This window comes from Rhinolophus sinicus, linkage group LG10 (genome assembly GCF_036562045.2).
Source record: "Rhinolophus sinicus isolate RSC01 linkage group LG10, ASM3656204v1, whole genome shotgun sequence".
Lineage (NCBI taxonomy): Eukaryota > Metazoa > Chordata > Mammalia > Chiroptera > Rhinolophidae > Rhinolophus > Rhinolophus sinicus.
Genome location: NC_133759.1, coordinates 22859197 through 22885930, shown reverse-complemented (window position 1 = coordinate 22885930; position 26734 = coordinate 22859197). Strand labels below are relative to the sequence as shown.

Sequence of the window (26734 nt, the reverse complement as noted above, 5' to 3'; positions counted from 1 at the left end):
TTCTGCTTTAGATGCTAAGAAGATAGCATGGATGCGAATGAAAAATTAAGTTTTTGAATTTCTTCCCTGTGATTAAAAATACTGTGAAAGATTTTAGCAGAATAAAAGAAAAGCTAGTCCAGAAACCCATAGCATGTACTTTTCTTTTATAACCTGAAATGGAAATGTATAAACTATTAAAATTAAAAGATAGTTCCCTCGGTTGAGGCATGTGCATCCTGTGAGTTGTGGTCACTGACTAAGCCTATGAGCTAGTGATAGGCATGGCTCATGTGCAAGATTCTAGCGGAACGTTTCTTTTCATCCTCACCTCACCTGTACCTGTGGCACCTCCCAGACTTTTTCCCTCTTCTCGCCACCAAATTACGGCTTGCTTGCTTTCCTGCTCTCACCTTACTTCTAGTTTCAGCTTCACTCGCACCGTTTTGTCATTTCCATTGGCTTTGTGAAAGCTACTGTCTACCTTCAAAGGTAGAAAAGTAATAATAATAGCTAATAGTTTTTGTGTACTTATGTTTTTAGGTTCTTAGCATGGGTTAGCTCATTAACTCTTCGTCACAACCCCGTGAAATAGAACACATTACTCTCCCCATTTTAAAGATGAGGGAACAAGGCACAGAGAGGTTAAGTGACTTATCCAAGATCATAGTTAGTAACAGACAGAGGTGGGATTTGAACCGAAGCCATCTAGCATCAGAACCCAAGCCCACAACCACTGACTGCTTCTACAGTAAGGTTTCTGTGAAAGTAGGACCTGAGTGGGTGGGGAGACTGAGCACACTGTAGCCCATAAAATCATTTCCACTTTTCCTCTATCTCCAAGTAAACATCTGGTTCATCGAACCTTTATCACAATAAAAATATGAGTATGCAGGCTGAGACCAGGCTTACTGCTCTTTGAAATGTGTGGAGTTGCCTGATGGGACTCATGCAGGATTTATTTGATCAAAAGTTTTACGTGATTTGGCCATTTAATAATACTCATTTTGGTCAATAGCAGAGCATGTACTCAACAGAAAATTTCAGGCATCATTTAGGCCCCATTAGACCAGCACTGTCCAATAAAAGTATAATGCTAGCCACAAATGTGATTTACATATGAACTTAAAATTTTCTAATAGCTGCATTTAAAAAAAAAAAAGAAAAAGAAACAAGTGAAGTTAATTTCAGTAATGTATTTACCTAACTCAATATCCAAAATGCTATCATTTCAGCAATTAATTGATGCAACACTTTTGAGAGATTTATGTTATCTTTCATACTGAGTCTTCAGAATCTGAAAGTTACTCTTACACTTACACATCTCAGTTTGGACCAGCCACATTTCAAGTGCTCAATAGCCACATATGACTAGTGGCTACTGTATTAAATGGAGCAGCACTGGATCAAAAAGATGCAAGAGTCACACACAGAGCCAAGCAACCCAGTGAGAAAACCCTGAAATGTCAAGTACAAATGGGGGAGGAGCACAAGGGAGAGAAGAATCGAGAAAGCATCTGGATACAGTTGTTATAACGAAGTCGCTTTGGAGGATGACAATGGGAAATGGGGAAATTTTGGTAATTGGTGGAAAGTCGAGTTAAAATATATGTATATCAGGGGTATCAAAAAATGTATACAAGTGGACACTTTGGTCAGCGTTGCTCAAGCAGTAGTTTGCCATAATCAGAAGTGTCTGGACGCTGATGGTAACCACTTTAAGCATCTCTTGTCATTGCAGAAGTCAAACGTGACTTGTATTCATCTTTTGTTATCAGTATATATTGAGTATTACATTTTAATAGTTTCTTTCCTGTCTTAAAATGTGTATATATTGGGGCCGGCCTGGTGGCTCAGGTGGTTAGAGCTCTGTGCTCCTAACTCCAAAGGCTGCCGGTTCGATTCCCACATGGGCCAGTGGGCTCTCAACCACAAGGTTGCCAGTTCAACTCCTCGAGTCTCCACAAGGGATGGTGGGCTCTGCCCCCTGCAACTAAGATTGAACATGGCACCTTGAGTTGAGCTGCCGCTGAGCTCCCGGATGGCTCAGTTGGTTGGAGCGCGGGCTCTCAACCACAAGGTTGCCGGTTCTACTCCTGCAAGGGATGGTGGGCTGCGCCCCCTGCAACTAGAAAATGGCGACTGGACCTGGAGCTGAGCTGCGCCCTCCACAACTAAGATTGAAAGGACAACAACTTGACTTGGAAGAAAAGCCCTGGAAGTACACACTGTTCCCCAATAAAGGCCTGTTCCCCTTCCCCAATAAAATCTTAAAAAAAAAATTGTGTGTATGTATTTTTTGGCATATATGTGTGTGTGTATGTGTGTGTGTGTGTGTGTGTGTGTGTATATTATATATACATACATACATATATATACATATATATATATATATATATATATATATATATATATTCAAGTTAATTTTTATTTGGAGCTGGGGAACAATTGCACATACCACAGTCGAGGATGTCAGATCATAATGAGAGAGAAATTTTGAAGGAATTATTTGAAGGCCAGAGTTATTCCATTTGAGTGACTTAAGATACTTGACCTCTAGACCCCTTTCAGTTTTCTGGATCAGAGGAACCTAATGAGTTTTTAAATCATATTTCTTATTTTTTTCTGCTGGTGAAAGAATGTATGCCTTTAGTTCTTATATAGCTTTAGGTTTGATGGTGCAAACACAGTATTGGCTTCCTGGGCTTTTGTTTTGGTAGCAGGGTAACACACACACACACACACACACACACACACACACACACACACACGAACCAGGGAGACTGGAGGATGTGATTAGGAGCAAAACTTCTCTGGATGCGTAATGTCAGCAGCACAAACTGCTTTCATTCTCCATGTTAGTTAATGGCTAATCTAGAGATTGTACTGCCGTTTGCTGATAGAGCACAGTTTAAAATATTTTATCATTAATGTGACAGGGAGTAGGATAAAGAAAATGAAGCGTGATTATAGAATGCTAATTATCGTCCTCAAGTGCATATTGGGCATTCACGAATATTTGCAGCGTAATTTGCTTTATTTAGTATTTCAGTTTGGTTATAAATGTTAATTCAATTGCAGATAGTATGTTGGCAATTTACAGAGCTATAAAGTTATTTGGAAATCCTAATATTTTCTACCAAAATGTTCCGTTTAAGTGATGGATGAACTAAATTAAAAAGCCCCTGCTCTTTAAAGTTAAATACATTAATTGGCAAGTAGGCTGCAGGGATTTCCAGACCCATGCTGGCTACGTTAACTCCTTAAAAGAGGAGAGGGACATGATTTCTAATTTAGAGTGGGAATTTTCTTCATGAGAAAGGGCAGGAGGCAGGAGGTCTCTTTTCCCTACCACCCTTGTAATGTTTCTTCAAGGCTGAGATTTCTTCATGTTCTGGTTCATAGCACTAAAGAGATACGCTTGAAGCCACTTTTTTTTTTTTTTTGTACTATCTCAACAGTGTCAGAAACCATGATGTTGATAATTACAGTGTATTTGTGTGTAACAGTGTATGTGTGTGTATGTGAGAAAGAGAAAGAGAGAAACAGAGATTGTGTTTTCTTAAATGTCGCTGATTACTTAAAAATACACATATGTTTTAGACCAGAGGTTGCCAAACTACAGCCCACAAGCTAAATCTGGTCTACCACCTGCTCTTGTACAGCCTAGAGCTAAGAATATTGTTTTGCAACTTAAGAGCTTGGGGGGGAAAAAAAATCACCTCAAAAAGTAGACTATTTTATGACATGAAAATGATGTGAAATCAAATTCAATATTTGTGAAGGAAGTTTTCTCGGCACACAGCAATGCCTATTCATTTATGAATTGTCTGTGGCTGCTTTCACCCTATCGTGGCAGAGGTGAGTATTTGTAATAGAGACTGTATGATCCACAGCCTAAAAGGTTTGCATCTGACCCTTTTCACAAGGAGTCGGCCAACCCCTGGATTAAACTACCTAAGGTTTAGTTTGCAAAATGGAAGCTTTAGCCTTTTCTCCTTTTCAAACTTAATTACAAAATTTATGGAACCATAAAAACTTTGGGGGAACAAATAGGTTCAAAACACAATTCTAAGTTTTTCAAAGCTGGGAAGGAGATTATAAACATGAGCCCCTAACTCCCATCTTTTGTGGTGATGATAAAAGAAGTGATACTATGTTACTAATGTAAATAATTTTGTGCTTCACATATATACAATGTGCTCAAAACATTCTCTTTGCCCCCAAAATAAGAATAAAAGTGAATATTGTTTTCTTGTATTGTCAAATTAAAAACATAAACTAAGCCATGGTCCTGGATCATTCTTTTGGTGTTAAGGATTGTACGTGGAAGCACAGTAGTATTAGGAAATATGGCTACCTTATATAACTCGTTTGGGAAAATGTCATTCTTTACTAAGAAATACTGTGCTTAATTAATTCTTGCTCCTAGGAGGTCAACCTGGGGCACTCATTATGGCCTTAATTGGTGGTATAAATCCTGAGACCCCAGAGGAAAACACATTGTGTGGTTAGTGGTCTCTGGCCTTTGGGTGAGCATGCACTGGCGCCAACCCCATTTTGGAGAGTGACAGCCTTCTGGTTTTGATGGCTTCAGGTCTGGCCATACTGATACTGGGCTTAAAGGCCAGTGTGCAATAAGAAAAGAAATGCAATGACGTGTTCTGGTGTTTTGCATTAAACAGTGTGAGACAACCCACTCACTACCTTCTGACTTGGAAAAATGTGTTTCTTTGAACTCCGGTTTTTCGTATTAAATTATATTCATTATACAGCCCATCTGGAATCTCCTGCCAGGCCAAAAATCATCTTACAGACATTAGCAAAAGGAAGTTAAATGTAATTTTTTTAATTGTATACTTTTCATTTCCATTTATTTTTTTCCCTTTTATTGAAGAAACCAGATGGAAAGGAAGGCAGGAGCCTCTTCCTTACTCTGGTTCCCTTCGGGAACACAGGCAGAACATTCCTGGCTACTGCTTCTCTCACACACTGACTGGAGGTGATGATGGGGCTGTCTAGATTCCGGGGATAATTGCTGGAGAGGTCAGGAGTTCAGCTTGAAGCTCATACTGGATTGGGGTGCTTAGGTTTGGAGAGTAAAAAGAGCATGGTGGCTAACTTCGGGCTTTCACTGAAGTGGGTTGCCACAGATTATATTTGACAGTGTGGAAATGAGACTCACGAATGTCACGTGTGATACAGTTGATTTTTGTGTCCTAGTATTGACTTGGTTATTTTGCTGGGAGTTGTCTGCTGGATTTTGACTCTGTGCGAAAAGATCCCATATTTGGGGGACTTTGGGCTCTCTTCATCTCTTTGCATTTACTGAACCAGACATGTCCCACAAAAGGGACACACCTCAGGCTCATCTGGGGACATGTGGATGTGTGTTTCCTTGCTCAGACGCATGGGAATCTCAAACGTCAACACTAGAAGGCATGTAGAGATAATTTTAAAGGTGTGAAATGGAACTGTAAGAGCCGTTCAACGGTTGGCCTGGGGTCCCAGAGCCAGTTAAAGGCAGAGTAGAAAACCAGTCCACAGCCCTTTGGACCTCCACTTGGGAGCCTTTTCTCTTTGGCCTCCCACCACCCTGGCAGAGGATGTTGGACAAACTGAATCATTCCCCCATGCAGCCTTCCACCCATCCATATGAGCAAATATTTACTGAAAGCCATGTAAGGTACTGGATTTGCTGCTGAGGATACAAAAGCTACAGAGTTATGACAAGTCTTCAACTTAATAAGCTACATCAGGACAAATCTGCAGTCACGATCTGTATATACTCTACTACTCATCTGTCGATTCATCCAAATGAATCCCTGAGTTGCTTTGTGTTTGGAAGGGATATTTTAAATTCAGATAATGGTGAGATACTTTTGGCCACATACTGACATATCCCATACCTGTGGGCATTTCTTGATGATGGTCTTGGGGGTCGAAAGGGAGGAAAGCAGTTGGAACTCATAGTGAATTTCTAGCAGTGAATCCTTGTATCCTACGTACAATTTTATTTTAATCAGAGATGAATAATTTTGTTATCTTAATATAGTTTCACTGCTCTGAATATTTTCTTTAGATTAGGACGAGGTCTTCAAGCACATCTAGAGAGGATCTCAGAGATTTATGTTTTTATGCTGTAAAACACGTCTGAGATTTGCAGGGCAGAGGGCGGAGTATGATCCTCCTTCATACTCACACACAGTGGCTGTCTTTGTGCCTGGATGGTGACAGGAAGTATCTTCTGTCACCAATTCCCTCAACTAAGAGCTTCTTTAAGGAACCTGGCTCTGTCCTACCCTCATTCACGTTTGACATAGTAATAGACACATTACGAACGTAAATAGAACTCCAGGTTTCCCTTCCTTAGCAGTGTGTTAACAGTACGTCCACTAAATGGGTTACTTTGGCTTTAAATAATAGACCCCATCGCTTCTCTTTTCCTCAGCGTGAGAGGTGGTTTCACATACCACTCTCCACTTTCAACAAAGCAGATAAGGTATCAACACAATTAAAAGTGAAAAATAATCTGTCTGCTTTGCCGGTAGTGAATGCTTACAGAACACACACTGATACAATAGATTTTAAATAATTTATGTCTGGCACTTTATTTTTTTTCAATCTGTAAATGAGGACACCTAATGCGGAATGGCCAGCGTGATACTCTATCCTTCCCCCATTAAGATAACAAGATGAGGGGCAATGATTCAGATCGGTATATTTTTGGAGCACAGCATGGACAAAAATTAAAAATTAAAGGAGATGATACTCTGAAATACTTCGGGTAAGCAAGCTCATAAAAGCCATTTGGAAACCTGAAATTACAAATTAATTCAGAATCCGCTTCTGAGGGGCTCCTAAAAGCTCTTTCCATTTTCTTGGCAGGATTAAAGAAAGCATTACTTTTGTGTCACTGCCCAATGTTTCCACAAGGTTTGTTCTAATGCTCGCTAAGGTGTAGTGCTCTGTCCTAATGTGTCTCTTGCAGCCATCTTTGATCTGAACCAAGTAAACTTCAGGTGATGTCAAAAACAAATAGGAATTAATATGTGACGCATTATGTCTTCCGTCTATAGACATGTTAAATCTCAAATTACGAGGATCATGTGATTCACAACAGATTTTCCAGTCCTGAGCAGTGGTTGATCCAATCCTGAAGGATTTATCCAGCTGCTATAATTCCAGTTGGCAGTAAACAGAATTGCCCTCACAAATCCCCAATGTCTAGGGACAGTGCTGTCCCACAGAAGCAAAACTGCTAAGCTGTTTACAAAAAAATCTTTCAGTCTTTTGGTGGTTAAATGTAGCTTGATCATGATTTATGGGGCCCAGCTCTTTTCCCTACACCTGCCTGTGGACATCTTTTAATTATTCATTTGAGAAAACTCTGAATAAAAATAATCAATTCTGAAAATGTGTGTGTTCTAAGGAAGAAGGCCAACCGCATCCAAGGAAATTTCCAGTCCTGTTTGATCTAAGGAAAATTATTCCCCAGTTCCATACACAGGCGGGTACTTAAGAGAGACTGAAGTGCTTTTAGATGAGTTCAAAATAAACACACCCTCCTGAGTTATCTTCTTTGTCCTTCTGGAGAAAATTAGAAGGGTAAATGAAGTTCCATGGAATGACCATCTGAAAAGAGCAAAAATAGGGTAAAACACCCTCCAAGCTCCCAGGTGAGGCTTCCTGGCCTGGGGGCCAATTTTGACGCCCCTACTTCTGGAGCAGAGTGTAACATCAGGCTCGGCCGTCCATTAACAAGCCCGTTCTGGGCAGCAGAAAGCTTTGAGAAGTAGCCACTGAGGAGAAAAAAATGTAATTTTGATATAGGAAATAGAAGAAGAACATACAGCTTTTCACTCAAGATATATGTTTCTTCTGTCTAAAGCCAGCAATTTTGGGAAATGAAGCTAAGAGTTTAAAAATAAGGGCTCTGTCAGGGAAAATAAAACCGGTCCCCCTCCATCCATTAGACTGCTTTTAATTGAAAACTGGAGTACAATCTAACTAATTGGCAGGTACCTCTTTGATTGCTGGGACCATTTCCCCCTTCTCTCCAGGGTAATCAGGAGGCTGCTACTCTTTCTAGCAACTAAAGCCAGGTATGAAATGGAAAATCAGAGAAGTAACACTTAAAAAATTAATTGTGTATATTCTGCCAGGTTTTGTATTGTAAAATAGGTACAGAAAGTACAAAAGTTAAGTTCCTCCAAACAGCAATAGCTGCAGGAGTGAGTGTATTTTTATATAGCATGGTGCTTAGGTGGAGCTATAATGTGCTAATTGCAGGCAAGTTCACGTTGTTTAAAAGATCTTTACCTATTGCTTTGGGGACCAACTTAATTTCAAATCTTGGCACTGTGCTGACATAATATAGCAACTTTAATTGTAAAGATCAAGAAAGTGACGCTATGGGTGAAATTTGAGCCTATTTCTTGTTAATTTGGAATAAGAAAGAAGGGAGGTTGGGATAAATCATCAAGTTAGTATTTCTGTCTGAATTTATGATATTGGAATTTCTCTGTTGAAAATATAACTTCCTTTTTCCTCTTTCTTATATTTTGGGAACTTTGCTGGTGGTTATATTTATTGAATTTAGGTTTCTATGTTGACATGTCATTTCCTCCCTTTCCTTCTATATGGAATCTCCATCTGATATTTAAAAGGCAAAATAATTTCCTACATGTTATTTTTTAAATAAAAAGTTGCATGTGTTCCATCACAAAGATGATTCAGATACATCCCTGACTGCAAGGGACTTCTGTTTTGAGGAAGATTGAGACCCACAGATCAATCATTGCAGTGCTGTAGAATGAACGTTACAACGGGATATGTTAAGATGGTAGGTTGCAATTCACACGTCCCTGATCCCTCATGGAGGTTATATCTTGGAGCATGAGCAGCTGTGAACCAAAGGACAGAGCAGGGAAAGGACTTTTAAGTTGTAGGGAACAGCCTGTGTAAAGACACATTGGAAAGAGAGAACACTCTAGGTTTGGGTGCCTGGATAGGTCTGATTGGACAAAGGACATGCGCAACTTTGAGGGGCAGGCAGGCTCTAAACCATTATATTGGTGACCTCAGTGTTCAGAGGTTGTGGATTTGGAATAATTTACTGTATCAGGTCTTAGCCTGGAGTCACATCGGCTTTTCCATGCAAGGACAGAATCCATTTTAAAAGTGGGGACTTAAGCAATATTTTCTCAATACACTGTTAGCGAGATTTGTGCGCTGTCAGAACAGAGAAGCAGAAGCCTACATCCAATAAATGCCCATTATTTTAGTTGTCTGAAGGCTTAAATGTAAATGCCTGACTGGCTTCCCTTCTTCTGCCAGCTCTTTTCCCTGCACCTGCCTGTGGACATCTTTTAATTACTCATTTGAGAAAACTCTGGATAAAAATATCAATCCTTAAAATGTGTGTGTTCCAGGGAAGAAGGCCAATTACATCCAAGGAAATTTCCAATTCTTTTCACTTCAGATTTGTTCCTTTTCACTTTAGATTCAGGATGTAACCACATTTCAAACGAGTGAGAAAAATTCCAGTGAGAAGATTCCAGAATGACCCTGATAATTAAATCAACTTGGAAAAAGTACAACAAATTGTGGACAAGCATATTTTTCTTTTCTAATTTTGGCCCTCCTTAACATCATAAAACAATACAAGTGCATCATAATTACTGGTGTCTGTGAAAGGCCTTTGAATTATTTGATATGCAGAGTTGCTATGGTGATGTGTATTGTCATCAACCAGCGGTTATGACAGAGCTGAGTCCTGGCTTTGTTGATGGGGAAATGTGCACGCCAAACTTAGTTCTAAAAGAGATTTTAAAAAGTCATACTCTTCTGAAGAATTTAAGTATATCTGAGCATGTTTTGGCTCTGTCTCCTTCTGCTTACCTCTTTTTCCCCCTCTTCGGTACAGATGAGGCTCTTTAATTCGGGTCCAGATGAGATTTAGTAATTAATGTGCAAAACAGCTGGAGTCTGCTAACTCCTGGGCTGTAGCTTAGGAGCTATTTTGGTGCATTTTCTCAGTAAAATAATTGAGAATTAAAAAACTTAAAATTCATTGGCGTCTTGCCCTGTTTTATTTAGAATAATCCTGATAATAAAGCAGTAACTATGGGTTTCACCATGGAAGGGCATGAAATAACTGACCCAAGTAATCTGAAAAACAGATGTCTTTGGTTGGTTTAAAGTAAATTCTCAAGACCAGATTTAAAGAAAGCTATGTAGAGTCCAGTGAAATTGTCCATTTTACCTTTTTCCTGTCTTAAATTTTTCTCCCTGCCTTAACTCACATTCTTGAGAAAAGGGGACGTGGTCCCTCAAGATACTGTATTTATGATATTTAACCTGCTCTACAGAAATTCTGTGGATAACAGATTAACTTTTCAGTGTCCTATTCTTCTCTTTTCTAATTCACTCTTTATATAGATGGCTCCCAATGGGGGTCAGAGACAGCCAAGAGGCCTAGGAATGAGCTTCTGGGCGCCCTCCTGAAGTTGCACCTAAATACATATGCTCTTCGGGAGGAAATTTTATCCGTTTCTGAAAAAGTTCTTTGTATTCCCTCTGTTCGTCCCAGTCAGTCCCCTCCAAACTCCCTTAAGTGTGGGGGAAATAAAGTCCAGTAGTGGAACATAAAATACCTCCTGAATGGTTTTCCTTTCTGGCTCTTGCGAGGGTCATGGAATTGCTCAGAAGCTTCCAGGGGGGTCCTGAGGGGAATAGTATGATTGTGTTGGACTTGCTTAATTCTGTCTGATCTACAATCGTAAAACTAGCTTTAAGGTCAACCAGAGGCGAAGACAGACTATCCAAGACTTCCACATCCTCACGAAGGAAAAAGGTTGGAAACCACTGCTATAGGTGGTATTCTAGAGCCAGGACTGGCTTCTTCATTTGCGGGAACCAAAGCAAAATGAAAATGCTTGCCTCTTGTTCCAAAGATTCAGAATTTCAAGACAGTGACAGCAGAGCACTAAACCAGGTGTGAGGACCTTCTAAGTATGGGGCTCTGTGGGACTACACAGGTTGCCTGTCCCCGAAGCGGCCCCACCTCCAACAGATCCCTTGACTTTTTGAAAACAGCCGGTTTAACTGATAGTGTTTACTTGCCTTATGAAACTCTCTACCCCAAAATTTTGCTTTGAGATTACTGGCCACAAAACTTGATGGATTAGCTGCCTACCAATTAGAATGGGGTTATAATAAGCAGACCTGTATGATAGCTGGTCACTTTAAAATATTACTATTTTAAAGAAGGTCATGTTTGGGAAATATAAAAGAGACATTTTTTACCTAAATGAAAAGACATTTTATCCAGCCGATTAATTTCTCCTTACTGTTGGTTTTCCGTTTATATTACCTAGTACTATTTCCTCCCTGGCTTGTGTTCCTTTAAAATAAAGAACATTGTGACCTGAATGCATTGGCGCACTGCCCTTCCTGGGACATCCAGACTTTGGAAGTTTAGACCTTGATCTCTGATGTTGTGAGTTCAGGTTCTCAGTTAAGAACACAGGCTGCCTTTTCGTTGGTATTTCCAGGGAGTTTTAATTAATTGGAGATTAAGTGGATTGAGAGCATTGGCCTCTGAGTCTAACAGGGGTTGAACTCTCAGGGGTTCACCTGACTAAGTCAAGGAAAATTCCATAATCACACTCTTCCGGAAAGATTAGTTCCCATGGAGACAATGTTTTTGCTAAATCTGTAGTGATTGCCTTCTTTAGAGCCATCTTTCTAGGCAGTTCCCAAAATAAAGGCTTGCCTTTCTAACCTAGGCAAGGGTGAATGTGCCAAAGAAGCTTCTGGTCCAAGGAAATTGAAAGGAGACAGGCCTGAAATATAGGGTCAGGTTCAAAGTGAAAAGACAGAAGAGATGTTTTCCCAGTTAGCAGGCCAGAGGCGATATAGAATAATGGACCTTATAGAAGCCATGTCTATTAACATAGAGTGCTCAATCTTTACTTTTGTCATCCATTCATCTTTACTAAATTCTTAACAGTGGGACCTTGTCCTGGTGGAGATTTTTTTTTTTTAAACAAAAAATAACTCTAAGCCTCTACCCCTTGGGACAATTCAACTCTCTTGTTCAGAATATAAATCTTATGCTGTTTTCCTTTTTGTGGATCAGAGTGTGGCCCCCTCCTTAACTTGACTTGTTCAGTGTTCTTTGGGTTATGTCCATGCCCACCCTCCCTGCTTAGGTGCTTAGGAGGAAATTTTCAGCTTGTCATCAAAATAGTAGGCTGTTTTTCTACTTTCTCCCTCCCTCTTACCCATTGTCTTTCAGTGAGGTGAAAAGGTCCTTACTTTTCTCTCTTTCGCCCCCCCCCCCCAAATCTTGCTATTAATAACTTTTCAGACGTTGTCACGCATAGACTTCCACTTACTCGGGAGGGTGTTTTTTGTTTGTTTAAGGCAACATGTTTCCTGGTCTGAAAACTGTTTCCCAAAGTAGCTGTGATGGGATTATTGCATATTCACCTCCTCCTGGCAGCATCTTTGCTTCTGGTTGGAAATGGGAATTGCAGCTCTGCGCAGGCCTGAGGTCACACTTCACAGTTCTCCACCCTTGTGGTGCCCGGTGAAGGACGACTAGGGGCAGCCACCTGGTGACATTTCGATTGAGATGGGGTTGAAATACTTTCTTCTTTTTTTTTTAATTAAAGTTTATTGGGGTGACAGTTGTAAAATACTTTCTTCTTAATGACCAAGGAGAAATGACTAAGTGACTCCTCACTTTCTTTTTCTTTTTTTGCTCTGGAAGGAGAAATTACCCTTTTGAACTTTGCATGGGATAGAAATTAACTCTGCAAAAACCCAGTGCAAACAGATGTGCTTCCCACACTACTTTTTGGGTGAATTTCTCCTGATCCAATGCTTTTTATGACTAATATAATACCAAGTTGCCTTTTAAAAAAAAACAAAACAAAAGAAACAAGAAGGAAAGAGAGAAAATAGTTTTTGCTTAGTGCCTTTTTAAAAAACTGACCATGATGCATTCCACACATGTGAAACCTGATGTAAGTGATTCTAATGCTAAAAAGCAACTTCCATTCAAAACACCTCAGTATGAATTATCACAAGCAACTTTATGATGAAATAGGTGTCAGCAGATCGCAATGCTATTTCAGAAATCAAGAATTCTTGGGCTCCATTCCTGCTCAGACCTGAAAGTAGGATCAAGGTTTTAGGTTTTTGTGTTAATACTCAGAACTCACTATCTACTTTAGTATGTATAAAATAATAGCATGATGAAATTGGTGATTCACACCTTCCTGAACAGGCTTGGCAGGATATAATTCTGACCCTAACCATCTCTTTCGCAGAAGAGTAAGTGCCTCCTCAGTAAATGCCTAACGTGGCCTTCAAGATCCAGTCTGAATATCAATCCAATATTCTAGCTGTGACGCGCGCACACACACACACACACACACACACACACACACACACACAGAATTTACATCTCTGCCAACCTGGACCACTGGCCCTTTCTTGTACTTTCTCACCCCTGACCTCTCCTGCTCATCCATAAGGGTAAAAGCCTGCCATTCAAAATTTACCCCTTCTTTGCTGCTTGGATCAAGTGCCAGTTCTGCTCTAACTGCTTTGAATTCCTATGGTCTTTACTCAGTAAATATTTTATGTGTGCCTACTGTGCACCAGGCACTATCCTGCGTACTTTTCACTTTCAGCTTCCATTACACTGCTGGGTGGCATCGGCTACACAGTGTTATCTTGACTTATCATTCCCAATAGGTTGAGAAAGGGCAGGGACCATGCCTTATAAAGTTGGGGATAGGGGTAAGGGGTGATCCCCCACACAGTCAAAAATTCATGTGTAACTTTTGACTCCTCCAAAATTTAATTAATGGCCTACTGTTGACCAGAAGACTTACCAATAACATAAAGTTGATTAACACATATTTTGTATGTTATATGTGTGATATATTATATTCTTACAATAAAATAAGCTAGAGAAAAGAAAATGTTATTAAGAAAACCATAAGAGAAAATACATTTATAGTACTTTATGTATTTATTGAAAAACATCTACATATAAATGGATCTGCGCAGTTGAAACCCATGTTGTTCAAGGGTCAATTGTACATCTTAGTATGCCCAAGAGATCCCACCACATCCACTCCAGTTAATTGGCATTTGAATGAATGAGTCAGTATGTGAATGAGTAAATACAGAGATGGCCTTTGGAATCATAAGAGTGTCTACCCACAATAGCCTATATTGTTCAGAGATTTAGAACAGGGTTCCAGCCTATTTGGGAATCTTTATTTAAATACAAAATGTATATTGGAAATTGTTCAGAAGAAAGCTTTGAAAAAAAGAGGTTTCTTCAGTAACCACAGATACCATTCATTGGGCACTCGTTATGTATCGGGGACGTCATGCTGACACTTTACATGTATTCCCTGATTGTGTACACTCAGTAATCCCATGAGGTAGATATTTTTATTATCTTCATTTTACAGATGAGAAAAACTTAGGCCTTAGTGTATGTAACTCTCTTAATATCACACAGATAATTAGTGACAGAGTCAGAGTTCAAATCCACATATGCCCTGAACTAAAGCCTAATTCTTAATCACTAGGCCAGTATCTAAACTTACAAAAATCACCCTCTGAAGAAGAGGGGCAGAGAACATTATGTGTGATAACATATGAAAACTAGAAGGTGAAACAGGCTCCATGAATGGGAAAAAACAAAAAAGCAAGAATTAGAGCAATGTTTTGAGAGTATTGGAGGAGGGAAAGTGACTCAACTTCATCTCACATCAAAATAAGAAGGAAGTGAGATGAGCCACTTTTCATTTCTCCATGTCCTCTATAGATTTGGGATTTGAGATTCGTGCATCAAGGGAATGATGAAGTTTGGAGTTTTAGGTATAGGAGAATATTGAGGTTTTAAAGAGATAGTTGCCTGTCCTTTTGATTTAGGATTGTCTCTGTACTCTATATAATAGAGGGTTAGTTAGAACAATGGTACCTCATACCCCCAAAGGGAAGAGTAATGAGAAAGATAGGCATTCCGTGAGTATTCCTAAGACATGAATCATGAACCAGATGGCTCTAATGCATATATGGCCTTCTCTACCATATGAATTTTTTTCTGTCCCTTTTGGTTGGACCCCAGTTTTCTGATGGCAAGACTATAAGAGCGTGAGGTAAGAAAGAGAGAAAAAAATCCATGATTAGAAAGCTGTTGACTTAGTTTGTGATGAAGGGCTATGATCTTGTTCTAAATTATTAGAATGTTAGTTGTGCTACTGGCTTTGACTATCACAAGCAACAGAAGTCATGGCTAATCCATACACACCATGATTAGGCCACAGAAGTCATAATTAATCAACAGAAGTCATGACTAATTAACAAGAGTCATGATTAGCCAATAGAAGTTATGATTAATAACAGAAAGCAGAGTTAACCAACACAAACCATGGTTAACCAACAGAAGTCCTGATTGACTAACCTGATTACAACTCAAATCAGTGGATATTCTGCTAACTTCATAGAAATCTGATTGCTTACTTTCTTAAGTACAGGTAATACCATCCTCAAGGAATACATTATTATTGAAGAATTTTTTTATGGAATTAAGGTATAATACATCCAGAACCATCCTTCTGGTTCTGGTTGTAGCTGAGGACTTTATCATTCATTCACTTATTCATTCATTCTATATTTATTTATTGAATAGACTGTATGTCAGGAAATTTCGCCCTAGCCCTCGGGATGTGTACCAATATAATTTTATTAGGTATTGAAATATTGAACGACTTTCCTACCAGTTGTTTAATAGCCATTGTCTTGAGTCTTTCCTTCTTCTTACCCAAGTCCACTGTCTTGATTCCAGGGAAATCATAATCAGCACGGCTCCCAAAAACATCTTGAAGCCCACCAACCTGCCTGCTTTAGTTTCAAGAAACTGGCACCCATGCTCATTATTTTCCTCTGTCAGGAAGGCTTGCATCCCAGCAAGGAAGATGTCACATGTGATGGTGGTACTGTGATACTTAAATGTGGAAATCCATAATGCCCATTCAGCTCCCTGAGGCAAAGGCTGGCATTCCCCTATGTCACCCATGTAGCCTCTGAAGTAGACAATACAATTTATTTTAGTGTATTGTATTTAAATACGAGTAGGTGTAATAGAGAAGGAAAAGCAAAATACCAAGGTTGCCTAGAAGAGGAAGTATTCATGTGTGTTTTGATCTATCAGAGAGAGCTTCCTGGATGAAGTGACATGCATCTTGAAGGCCTAATAAAAATTTTCTGGGTTTACTCGGAAAAGGATGTTCTACGGATGTAAAAGAGTAAAATAATGGTATCAGCAACCCTGGACTTCATGTCAGAAAACCAGACCTTAAAGACTTTCTGAAAACTCACAGCCGTGAGCTTATGGGTGTTATGTAAGCACTCCAGTTTCACTCCAGCCACAGATAATCTGCCTGAGGACCCTTACAGAGATGTGTGATTATTCAGTTCCAACATAGATGTAAAAGCTATCTGAGAGTCCTCTTGTTGGTGTCTTGTAAGCTCTAGATTAGTCCCAAGAAATGGCCCTTTTTGCCCACACAGCTGGAGGGTCTCTCCTTCCTTAGTCTTCAAACACCACCTTTTCCTTGGCCATTTTCTTTGCCCACAGAGTTGCCCTCATTTTCAACTCTGAAGCTATCCCAACTCGTCACTCTCTGGGGATTATATATTGGAATCCCAGAAATCTATAGATGGACAGCATCTTAGAAATAAGCCACCCAGCCCTTCACTTAGGAGATGAGAGCTTAGCCCCAGGGCTGTGCCTTGTCCAAAGCCACAAAATGGTAATGAATGAGGAGGCTACAATGCAGACCTTAACTTCCCCCCCAGGGCTCTTCCTCTTCTGCCTCCCAACTCCTCTGTCCCCTTGGACCAAATCCTTCCTCTTTATATGCTTAGCTTTCAGTCATTCCTCCTCCAGATGTGTCTCTATGCATCTATTGGCTTTAAGAACTATTATACTTGCACACAGTGCTTTAAAACTCATTTTTACATAGGAAAAGTTTTGGGTTATAGTTTTGGTTCCAAAGTATGAGTTTCCCAGTTTTAAGTGGGATGAATTCATGACTTTAAACCGCATTGATTTGCATAGTGAGAAACTTGTTTATTTTCTCTGAATTCCTCAAAGATAAAGTCTCAAATCAGAGCTGATCCGTCTCTAACACTTGCTTTACTCTCTTTTCAGCAAGGAGTTAGGAGGTCTGGGGGCTCCAAGCCTTTTAGCATATCCAGTGTCTAAAGACACTGAAATAACATCTGATTATTGTTTTGTTTGACTTTCATTTTGTTTGCTTTATGAGTGCCTTCTAATATTGACAGTTGGTGTTGGTATTCCAATGAAACAGGAGTTTAAAAGTTTTGAATAGTGTTAAACATAAAAAGAAGAGTCAACCTAAATACAAATATTAAGTAAATAGAAGGTAGGTGGCACGTAGCTATGGCACCACACACACACGCACACACACGCACACACACATACACGCACTAGGTTCTCAAAACAGTGGTCTAAGAGAAAGCTGGTTTCAGGTAACAATCCCCGTGTCTACTAGGGCGAAAGAGGATTTGTACAATGTAAACCTTTTTGGTCTCAGAGGGCATTTCTGTTTACCCGAGCCACGTATAAAAATAGCTCACAGCATATATTTTAGTCAGCAAGTATTCTATTCTACCTTGATGGAAATGATTTACTGAAACTTAGACCTCCAGTTGTAATCCAGCCAGATACCTGATTGGGAAAACCAAGAAGTCTTATTTTGTTTCTGCCGTCATTGTTACTCAACCACACTGACTGGGTAATTAGTGACATATAAAGTTCTTTAATTCTGTTTTCTTCTGTCATCTGAGCATCATGAGGTTGTTTTTCTGTCCTCTGCGGTCACTCACTAAGAATTTGCTGAACTGAATATTCAGTTTTTAATAAATGGTGGCGTCACCTTTGTCCATCCCTTAATTACTTCACACATGCGAAAAAGACTGGATCTTCCACGGTGTCAGTGTTTTTTTGGCACGAGAGCAATGAAGTTTTTGTAAAGTGAGCTTGTACATCTGGCAACCAAAAGTGTCCTGTAGGTTTTTTTTTTGTTTTTTTGTTCTTTTTTTCAGGAAAAGATGTGCTTTGAGGTGACCACTCTGCACAGATTCTCTTAGGGTTTCAAAGTATTTGTAACCTGTTATTTTAGATTCTGAGCATATTTGTAGCTGCAGAGGTACAAAAATAAACTGTTTTCTTGGAAAATGTGTGTGTCTGGGATGTGACAAGAGTTGCAGCCTTAACAAGATTTCCAGGCATTTACAGTTGAATCATGCCAGTAAAAATATGTTTATTTAGACGTTAAAAATCCTAGGGTGCCCACATAAATATCCTAAACAATGTGTGTTACATTGAACTTTCTTCACTAATGTGCTTTAGCTTTGAATGTTTTTAGCTCTGGCTCCTGGAGTGTTAGTGTATTACAGGGAAAGTTGAGCTCAGAGGGTGAGTCTTATTTGCTGTTCAGCTCATTTGGTGGTGTTCCTTACCTTCAAGAGAATTGTTTCTGATGTAGGTAAAAGTCACATCTCAATTGAGAATGTAAAACTCCTTGCTTTTAACACTAATAGCAACAGAGAGGTATTTGTTGGGCAAATACCAAAGAGTGGGAAGTCAGCTGGTATACCCTCCACTTCCTGTTCATTCATCTGTGTATTTAACAAGCATCGCTGGATTGTCTGTGGCCTGCAAAGCTGTATGATGAAAATGGGGAGGACAAAGACAGGCCCAGAACCCTGTGCTTATGGAGCTGAAAGCCTGCTTTATTTCATTGGTATTTCACAAAAATCAGGATAGCTTTCCTCTTTCATCAAAATATAATTTTCAAAGAGTTAAAAAAAAGTAATTCATTCAAATATTCAGAAAGCACACATTGCAGACTTGTTTAACTCATTACTGAGGGAACCAGTAGGATGACAAAGCTGGTTCAAAGGAGGATATGAAAAAAATATCTAGGTAGGTAGATAAGTTGGATGGATGGATGGATGGATGGATGGATGGATGGATGGATGGATATGTAGATATAGATAATTAGATATAGATAATTAGATAGATAGATGATAGATAGATAGATAGATAGATGATAGAATGAAAGGAAAAAAGAATGGTGGAATAAGATTGCAAATTTAGATACAAAACTGGTATCTAAACTGTTTTACTGTCCTGTGAGGCAGTAAAACAGTAATTTGGGGGGTTATATTTCAACCGAGCAGAAATCCTTTTGCACCTATATTAAACAAATAATATTTGTAATTTACCAGTCTTCTGCAGTCCATATAGAGTCTGGGTCCAATCAGTAGTAAACAGGTGCAAACAAAGTTGTATTTCTCAAGAACGTTAGATGACTCTTAGGTATGCTTGTCAGTCAGTGCTGTAGTACAGTACTGCCTGATGGAACTTTCTGCAGTGATGAAAATGTTCTGTATACGTGCTGTGCGGTGTGGTAGCCACTGGCCACATGTGGCTATTGAGCATTAGAAATGTAGCTAGAGCAAATGAGGAACTGAAATTTCAATTTTATTTAATTATTATTAATTTTGATTTAAATCGTCACCTATAATTAGTGGTTATTATATTGTCAGACATAATAATTGTCTGACATGTTAATGTCAGATCTAACATGACATTACTGGGCAATAACGTTTCTGCCTTGTTTCCTGGGTAATGTTTTTCTAAACATTTTGTAAATTAAATCATATTAATATTTTAAATAATGTAATAGGAGCTGAATATGTAAAAGAACTCAGAGATGACTTTTTAAAAAAGACCTAATTCTTTCATTAATCAAATAATTTCTTTTGCAAATGTGGTGCCTTTTATATTGGGTTTCTTAATGGTGGACTCAACCTGAAATCATTCTGGCCAGTAAGGTAGCTGCTTATGAAAGTAAGCCTGTTTGGAGGGAACCCAACTCTGCATTATGTTCTCCAAGTAAATCAGCTCGGTATTAATTTTCTTTAAGCAAGATAATAACGGTTATGTCTAGTTTTGATTAAAAGGGGCTTTCTGGTTTGCAAAAAAGGGAGAACTGACTATTAATATTCCACAAGGATTTTAAGGCTTAAATAAGTTAACTTTTCTGCTGCCATCACTTCATTACTTAAAATGAGCAATCAATGCATTGATAAGATTGGCTTTGATTTCTCATGAAGCTCAGTAGTTTTACTTAGTTTTCTCATCTTCTTGTTTGCTTGCAGGGGTTTTTCCGCAGAAGTATTCAGAAGAACATGATTTACACTTGTCACCGAGATAAGAACTGTGTTATTAATAAAGTCACCAGGAATCGATGCCAGTACTGTCGACTCCAGAAGTGCTTTGAAGTGGGAATGTCCAAAGAATGTAAGTGGAGCCTCAACATTTTTTTTCCTATTTGCCTTATCTATAAAATATGATTTGCTCAGCTTCTAAAATCAAGTCGTGGAGAACGTCAGCATGTGGAATTCTGACATGACACTAATGATATATTGCCAAGGGTAGGTGTAAGCAGAGATGACATGAAAACAGAATAACTGTGGGGATTTTCAGATAAAACTTGAGTGGCAATTGGTGAAACGATAGCAGTTGAGTGTCGTGGATGTCAGGTTTGTATTCCAGAGCACTTACTAACTCACTGTGTATTTCAGAGCCATTCATACAACAAGAAGAACATTTTAGTAAATTAAAAATTAGTGATCCCTAAACATCTGATAATGGAGATTTGAAATAGGCATGCTTTAACACAGGTAGAGTATATGCACCACAAAAATTTCATTCTTACATTCTCTCTTCGTGAATAAGAAAGTGACAGACAAATGGCTTGATTCAGGCAGCTCTAGAAAGATGGAGGGATATGTGCCAGGTGAAGCACTGACTGGGATTGCTGCTTCTTCATTCATCCCACCACTTGGGTATCTGGCGAAGGCAAACTGTGAATGGGGCACTGGGCTAGGTGCTGTGAAGGGACCCCTGAGATGTTTGAGATATGAGCACTGCCTTCTAAGAGTGTGAGATGAAAAGCCAAGTACCTCAGTTATGATCCTACAGTTGCGTTTGAAGACTTATTACAGGTTAATGGCTCTTGGGTTTTGGAAGTGGGAAATGTGGCCATTGGAGGAAGACTGACTGAGAAGGGAAAGCCTGATAGCCAACCAGCATTGCTCTGAGGGTGGCCAGCAGTCATATTGGTTCTTTCTGCTAGAAGCTACTACTTGGGATGTTTCTTGGTGGCCTGTCCAGCATCCTAACTGTACCTAAAGTTTAATTCATTTTTCTACCTCTTGGCTTTCTACACTTCAGAGAAAACTTCAGGGTTGGGATCAACTCAGTGGATTCAAGCCAATTATCATATTCTATGTCCCAGCCACAGTCATTTTGTTCATTGTGTGAACCTGTAACCCAGGCTGGTCCAATGAGAATGAAATCAAAATTCAAGTTTATGATCCATAAAAAAATAAATAAAAAACAATTAAAAATAAAGGTAAATTAGACTTCATCAAAATTAAAAATGTCTGTTCTCCAAAAGACACTAAAATTAATGAAAAGACAAGCCACAGACTAGGAGAAAATATTTACAAATCACGCATTTGATAAAGGTGCTCTAGAATATATAAAAACCTCTGAAAACTCAATAATAAGAAAGCAAATAACCCAATTAAAAAAATAGCCAGTCTTCTTCCAAAATGCCAAGATTATGCAAGACAAAGATAGACTGAGCAACTGTTCCAGATTCAAAGAGCCATAACAACTAAATATAATATATAATCTAGATTGGATCTAAAAGCAGAGGGAAAAGAGCTATAAAGGACATTATTGTGACATTTTAGTGAAATTTGAATATGGACTGTAGATTAGAATATAGCATTGTATCAACTTTAAATTTCCTGACTTTGATCATTGGGCTATTGTTATATAAGAGATTATTCTTATTCTTGATGTCTGCAACTAACTGACCATGATTCACAAAAATGTGTGTATGTATAGAAAGAGAGAGAGAGAAAGAAAATGTAGCAAAATATTAGGAATTGTGAATCTGGAAGGAGGGTATACAAGAATTCTTTGTACTATTCTTGCAACTTTTTAGCGAATTTGAAATTTTATCAAAAGAAAATTACCAAAACCAAGCAAGACTCATGCTTAGAATATTAGGACAGAAGTGCCTTCCCTTCCAACATACATGAATATGGAAGCAAGTAGCCACCAGTATCCCTGGTAGCTGTCTTCCACCCCTAAAGGAAGTTAGCTGTAGGACAAAGCAGGCACTGTGGATGGAAGAGTGGAAAGAGAAATGTCACCCTTGCAATGATGCAATGACTGGCATCGTTGAATTGCTAAACCAACTGACCTGGAAACCTCTGCCTCCAGACAATTTTGTTGTATTTGTTGAGAAGTACCCATTAAGGCTGTTGGGGTTGGGATCTTATTCATAGTTAGGGTCCTGATGAACACGAATGGACTGGGTCATCAGATAAGAAAGCATCCTGCATGTGCCATCCCTTCTGGGAGGGTCTTTTTCCTCTGGATGTTTCTATCTGTACATGATATGTCAGTTGACCATATTTCAGCCAGGTCTCTTTGATCCCTCCAAACTTTAGAGCTATTGAATCACTTAAAAATCAGTGAATGTGAAGATATGAAGCTGATAGTCACTTAGCTCAGACCCCAGATTTTACCATTGAAAAAAAGCATGATATTGACCTGAGATCGCTAGATTATTTATACGTGTAAGTGGGACTCACAGGCTGATCACCTGATGCTCCATTTTTGGTCTGACATTCTGTAGACATGGATGTCACACTGTAGTTCTGTGGGAGAATTTCAGTTCAGGCTGAAATTATAAATGAGTAAGCCAGATGTGGACTCAGGGAAAATCAGTACTTTTGCATTTATTTTGTGTGGGCTGGAGACCCATTTCCTGCTTACATTACTTAAAACCCATATCCTGCTGCTCTGTAAAAACTGGCAGCTTGGTTGGCAATTAAAAAAAATAATGTTTACACCCACAGAGAAACTCTAGTTTCAACCCTAAAGGAACTTATCACCTTAATTAGACTTAAAAATATAGAAATGGGAAGAAAATGGGATCATTATGCCTAAGTACACAAAAATAAATATATTTCCTTAGAAGGAAATTGAAGGGGAAGAAATAAACAGTTGAAGTATAGGGACTGAGGGTTTAACAGAATATTTTTAAAGTTGAAACAGAAGGAAACAGGAACATATGAGAATCAGTAACCATTGATACCACAGTGTACGCAACTGAAAGGAACCCAAGAATAATAGAGACTCATAGAAAGTTAGAACTGAAAAGGGATCTCAGAGGTTGATTTTCACTCACCTCTCTCATTTGATATATAAGTACACTAGGACCCAGAAAGATGAAACGGGTTTTTCCAGAAATCTCTGACTGGCTAAAGACAGACCAAGGTTACAATTCAGGCCTGCCACCGCTCCTTGCCGTGCTTTCTCTGCAACACCAAGATTAGCAAGATTTGCATTCAGTTCTAGCCACAAGTTCAGGTCAATTCATTGGTATGTGTCAGAACTCTTTAGCTGTTAGTGACAGAAAACCCATCTCAAACTGGCATTAGCTAAAGTGTGTAACTGCATGTAACTAAACAGTCCAGTGTAACACAACTGGATCCAAGAGCCCACGTTCATTTTCAAGGCGTTGTTCCTCTGTCTCTCACAGTTGTTTTTGCTATGTTGGTTTTGTTTCTGGGAAGATTTTCCCCATGGCTAATAAAGATGGCTACAGCAGCTCCAGTCCAATAGTCTACCCAGCAATAAGAGAGAGGGTCAGACCTGACCATTCTGTCAGTGCCTAGGGACCAATTCTCAGTGGCCTAACTTTGGTCATGTGTCCCTCTATGAATAAGGTTATGATCTTGGAGGTGTAATACAATCAAACATAGCCAACCCCTGAGAAAGACCCAGAAGGAGTCTCAATTGGCAGTTTTAAAGAGTAATACAGAAGTTCAGTCAAGACCCTCTAGTGGACATTCCTACCATGGCACAGCAAAGTCTGGGACCCGAAGAAATCTCTCAGGTTCCTTCTGTCTCTAAGGCTTTGTGAGTCTTTGACTTTCAGATGAGAAGCTATTGCTAACTAGCCGTCTCCACCCCAGGTTCAGAAGGCCTCAGATGAGGTGGATAGTCATTAAGGGGTAGCATGTAGCAGCATTAATAACCTTGTTTCTGTAGGAAAATGACCTTTTGAATCCAACTCTCTCATAACTTGGAGATAGTCTGTATAGAGCCTTTCTGTTCTGATGAATTGGACTGTTTGCAACTATCATCTTTCTAAGAGTCTTAGAGGGTGAGAGGGAGAAAGAAGAAAAGAAGGAAGGAAGGAAAGAAAGAAGGAAATGAGAGAAACCTAAGAAGTATATTACAGTAATAGCTAACATACGGTGTTTCCTATGTGCCAGGCACTGGGTTAATCTCTTTAAATACTTTCTCCAGTTTGATCCTCCCAACAACCCTATATTCCTTCTCTTCCCCTTTTTTGGGGACAGATGTGGAACTTGAGGCACTGAGAGGTTAATTAGCTTACTCAAGGTAACACAGTAAGGGGCAGTCCTGGGATTTAGACCCAGGTAGTAAGACACACTGAATGCTATAAAAAGCAGCTTTTCAAACTCTGTGTTCCCTTTTCAACTCTGCTTTATTGGCAGGGGTTAATAAAATAATAATCACACCCCTGGCTCTATATTAGAGATATACCCCCTGGAAAATCATGTGCAAACTTAATTTTTATAGATCAAATTTGATTTTAAATGAATAAAAAGATTTACTAGTAAAAGAAATCCTTTAGTGTAGCCCATCAGAAAAGCATGAATATTTCTTCATTTTTCTGTTCTGTAATGCTGGTTGGTATACCTTATATTTTCCAAGGGCTTTGCCCAGCTAGGGGAGCCTTTTTACAGAGGAATAGCTATTTGTCAGAGCATGGAATTTGAAAGCGGTAACAGCCAAGTAAAAAAAAAAAATCGATTTTCAGCAGCATTCTAAAAGTGGTACAAAAATTTATGAAGAACTTGGGAAGAAGGCAAAGGAAGCAAAATGACTCAAAGTTGAGGGATGAACTTGTGCTGGTGGGGTGGAAGGCTTGTAACGATGTCAGCAAAGGCGCGTGCGTGGCTAAACCCTAAAATAAAAACAAGAAATAAAAAAGAGAAACAATAAATAAAGGCATAAAATTTGGGAGTGTGAAAGAGATGTCTGGACAAGCTTATGATGCAGATGAACAGCTAATTGTCCATGCTGCAGAAGGAGAAGTTTTAAGACGATGCTGCGCAGAGACCAGGATTATAGCTAGCATGACCAAAGGCATTTGAGTTACAGAAATTCAAATGAATAGTTCAAATCTGTAAAGCCAGGGACCAGCAATTTTTTCAAAAAGAGCCTGGTAGAAAAAGATGTTTTTGTCTTTGTGGGCCACATGATCTCTCTCAATCACTCAACTGTGCCGTAGCAAAAAAAGGGAAAAAAAAGCGCAGCCATAGAAAATATATAAAAATCAAATGTAGCTGTGTTCCAATAGAACTTTATTTACAAATATAGGTGAAGGGCTAGATTTGGCCCAGAAGCCATCGTTTGATTACTTCTGTTTTAAGTGGCCCATCCAACGTCCAAGTATGCCACTGATGGCTGCTCTGTGATCGCATCTCTAGCTCCCAGTTCTCATCCACTCATCGCCTACTAATAGATACCCAGCTTCCAGCCGTGCTGACCCACCGCCTCATACCTCCATATTTCTGCAGAGGCTATTCCATGGAATTTGGCTTCCAACTCCTGGTTAAGCTGAGCCCAGGAGCCTGCTAAAATGTCGCTTCCTGTTTGAAGCCTCCGTTGGACCTCACCACACTCTAGGCAGTTATTCGTTTTTCCCCTGGTGTCCCTGCAGTGCTTTGAACTCAGCTCTATGAACCACAGACTGTATTACAGTGTGACTCCTCACACACCAGTGAGGCTCCCTGGCTTGCTTATGAACTCCTAAAAGGCAAGCATTGCGTCTTCCTCACTCTGTAGTCCCAGTTAGTCTGATGCTTTGCTCAGTGAAATTAGATTGGCTACGTGGTTAAATTGTGGCTATTTTAAAAGACAGCCAAATCCAGCATCTCCCCAGCTTTACTTTCTGACACAAAACACAAGCTGTCTGACACAAAACAATTCTGGGTGTGCATCAATTCAACTCTCATTCATTTGCTTTTCTGATCTGGGCCAGAACAAGTTATTCAACTTCTCTGGGTCTGTGTTTTCTACCAGGATACGAGGACTAATAGCCCAGGCATGATGTGAGAATTGATGCTTTTAATCCTGTTTAGACAACAGTGTTTCTACAATCTGCATCCTTTTGCCAATTCCCTCCCCTGGAAGACATTAGATCCTCTGGTGTGTTTGCTATCGAAAATGGTTGAACTGAGCAGGCATCTTGTGTAACTGTGCGTGGCAAAAGCCCAGTTAAGGTGGAGCGGCTAAAATGGACAAGTGGTGGGGTTTGGGACTCACTTTTGGCTATCAAACCTTGGCTATCAAGTTGCTCACTGACAAAAGGAGGGGAACCAGGGATAGGATAGACAGTGGGGTCTGGAGGCCAAAGGAAATGGAAGATTAAGAATTAGGCCAGAATCAAGACTTGTGTGCTGTGATGAAGGGGAAGTAGTGGGCCCTGGATGC

At 39.4% G+C, this 26734-nt stretch overlaps 1 protein-coding gene across 2 annotated transcripts in view; it reads left to right on the top strand.

The window, feature by feature from the left end:
* The window catches only part of RARB (retinoic acid receptor beta), a 668790-nt gene that overhangs the window by 552837 nt on the left and 89219 nt on the right, over positions 1-26734 (top strand). For both annotated transcript variants that reach the window (XM_019745272.2, XM_019745273.2), the window contains one exon: positions 20275-20416. In XM_019745272.2, the coding sequence (XP_019600831.1) occupies positions 20275-20416 (142 nt within the window). The remainder of the gene's footprint in view (positions 1-20274; positions 20417-26734) is intronic.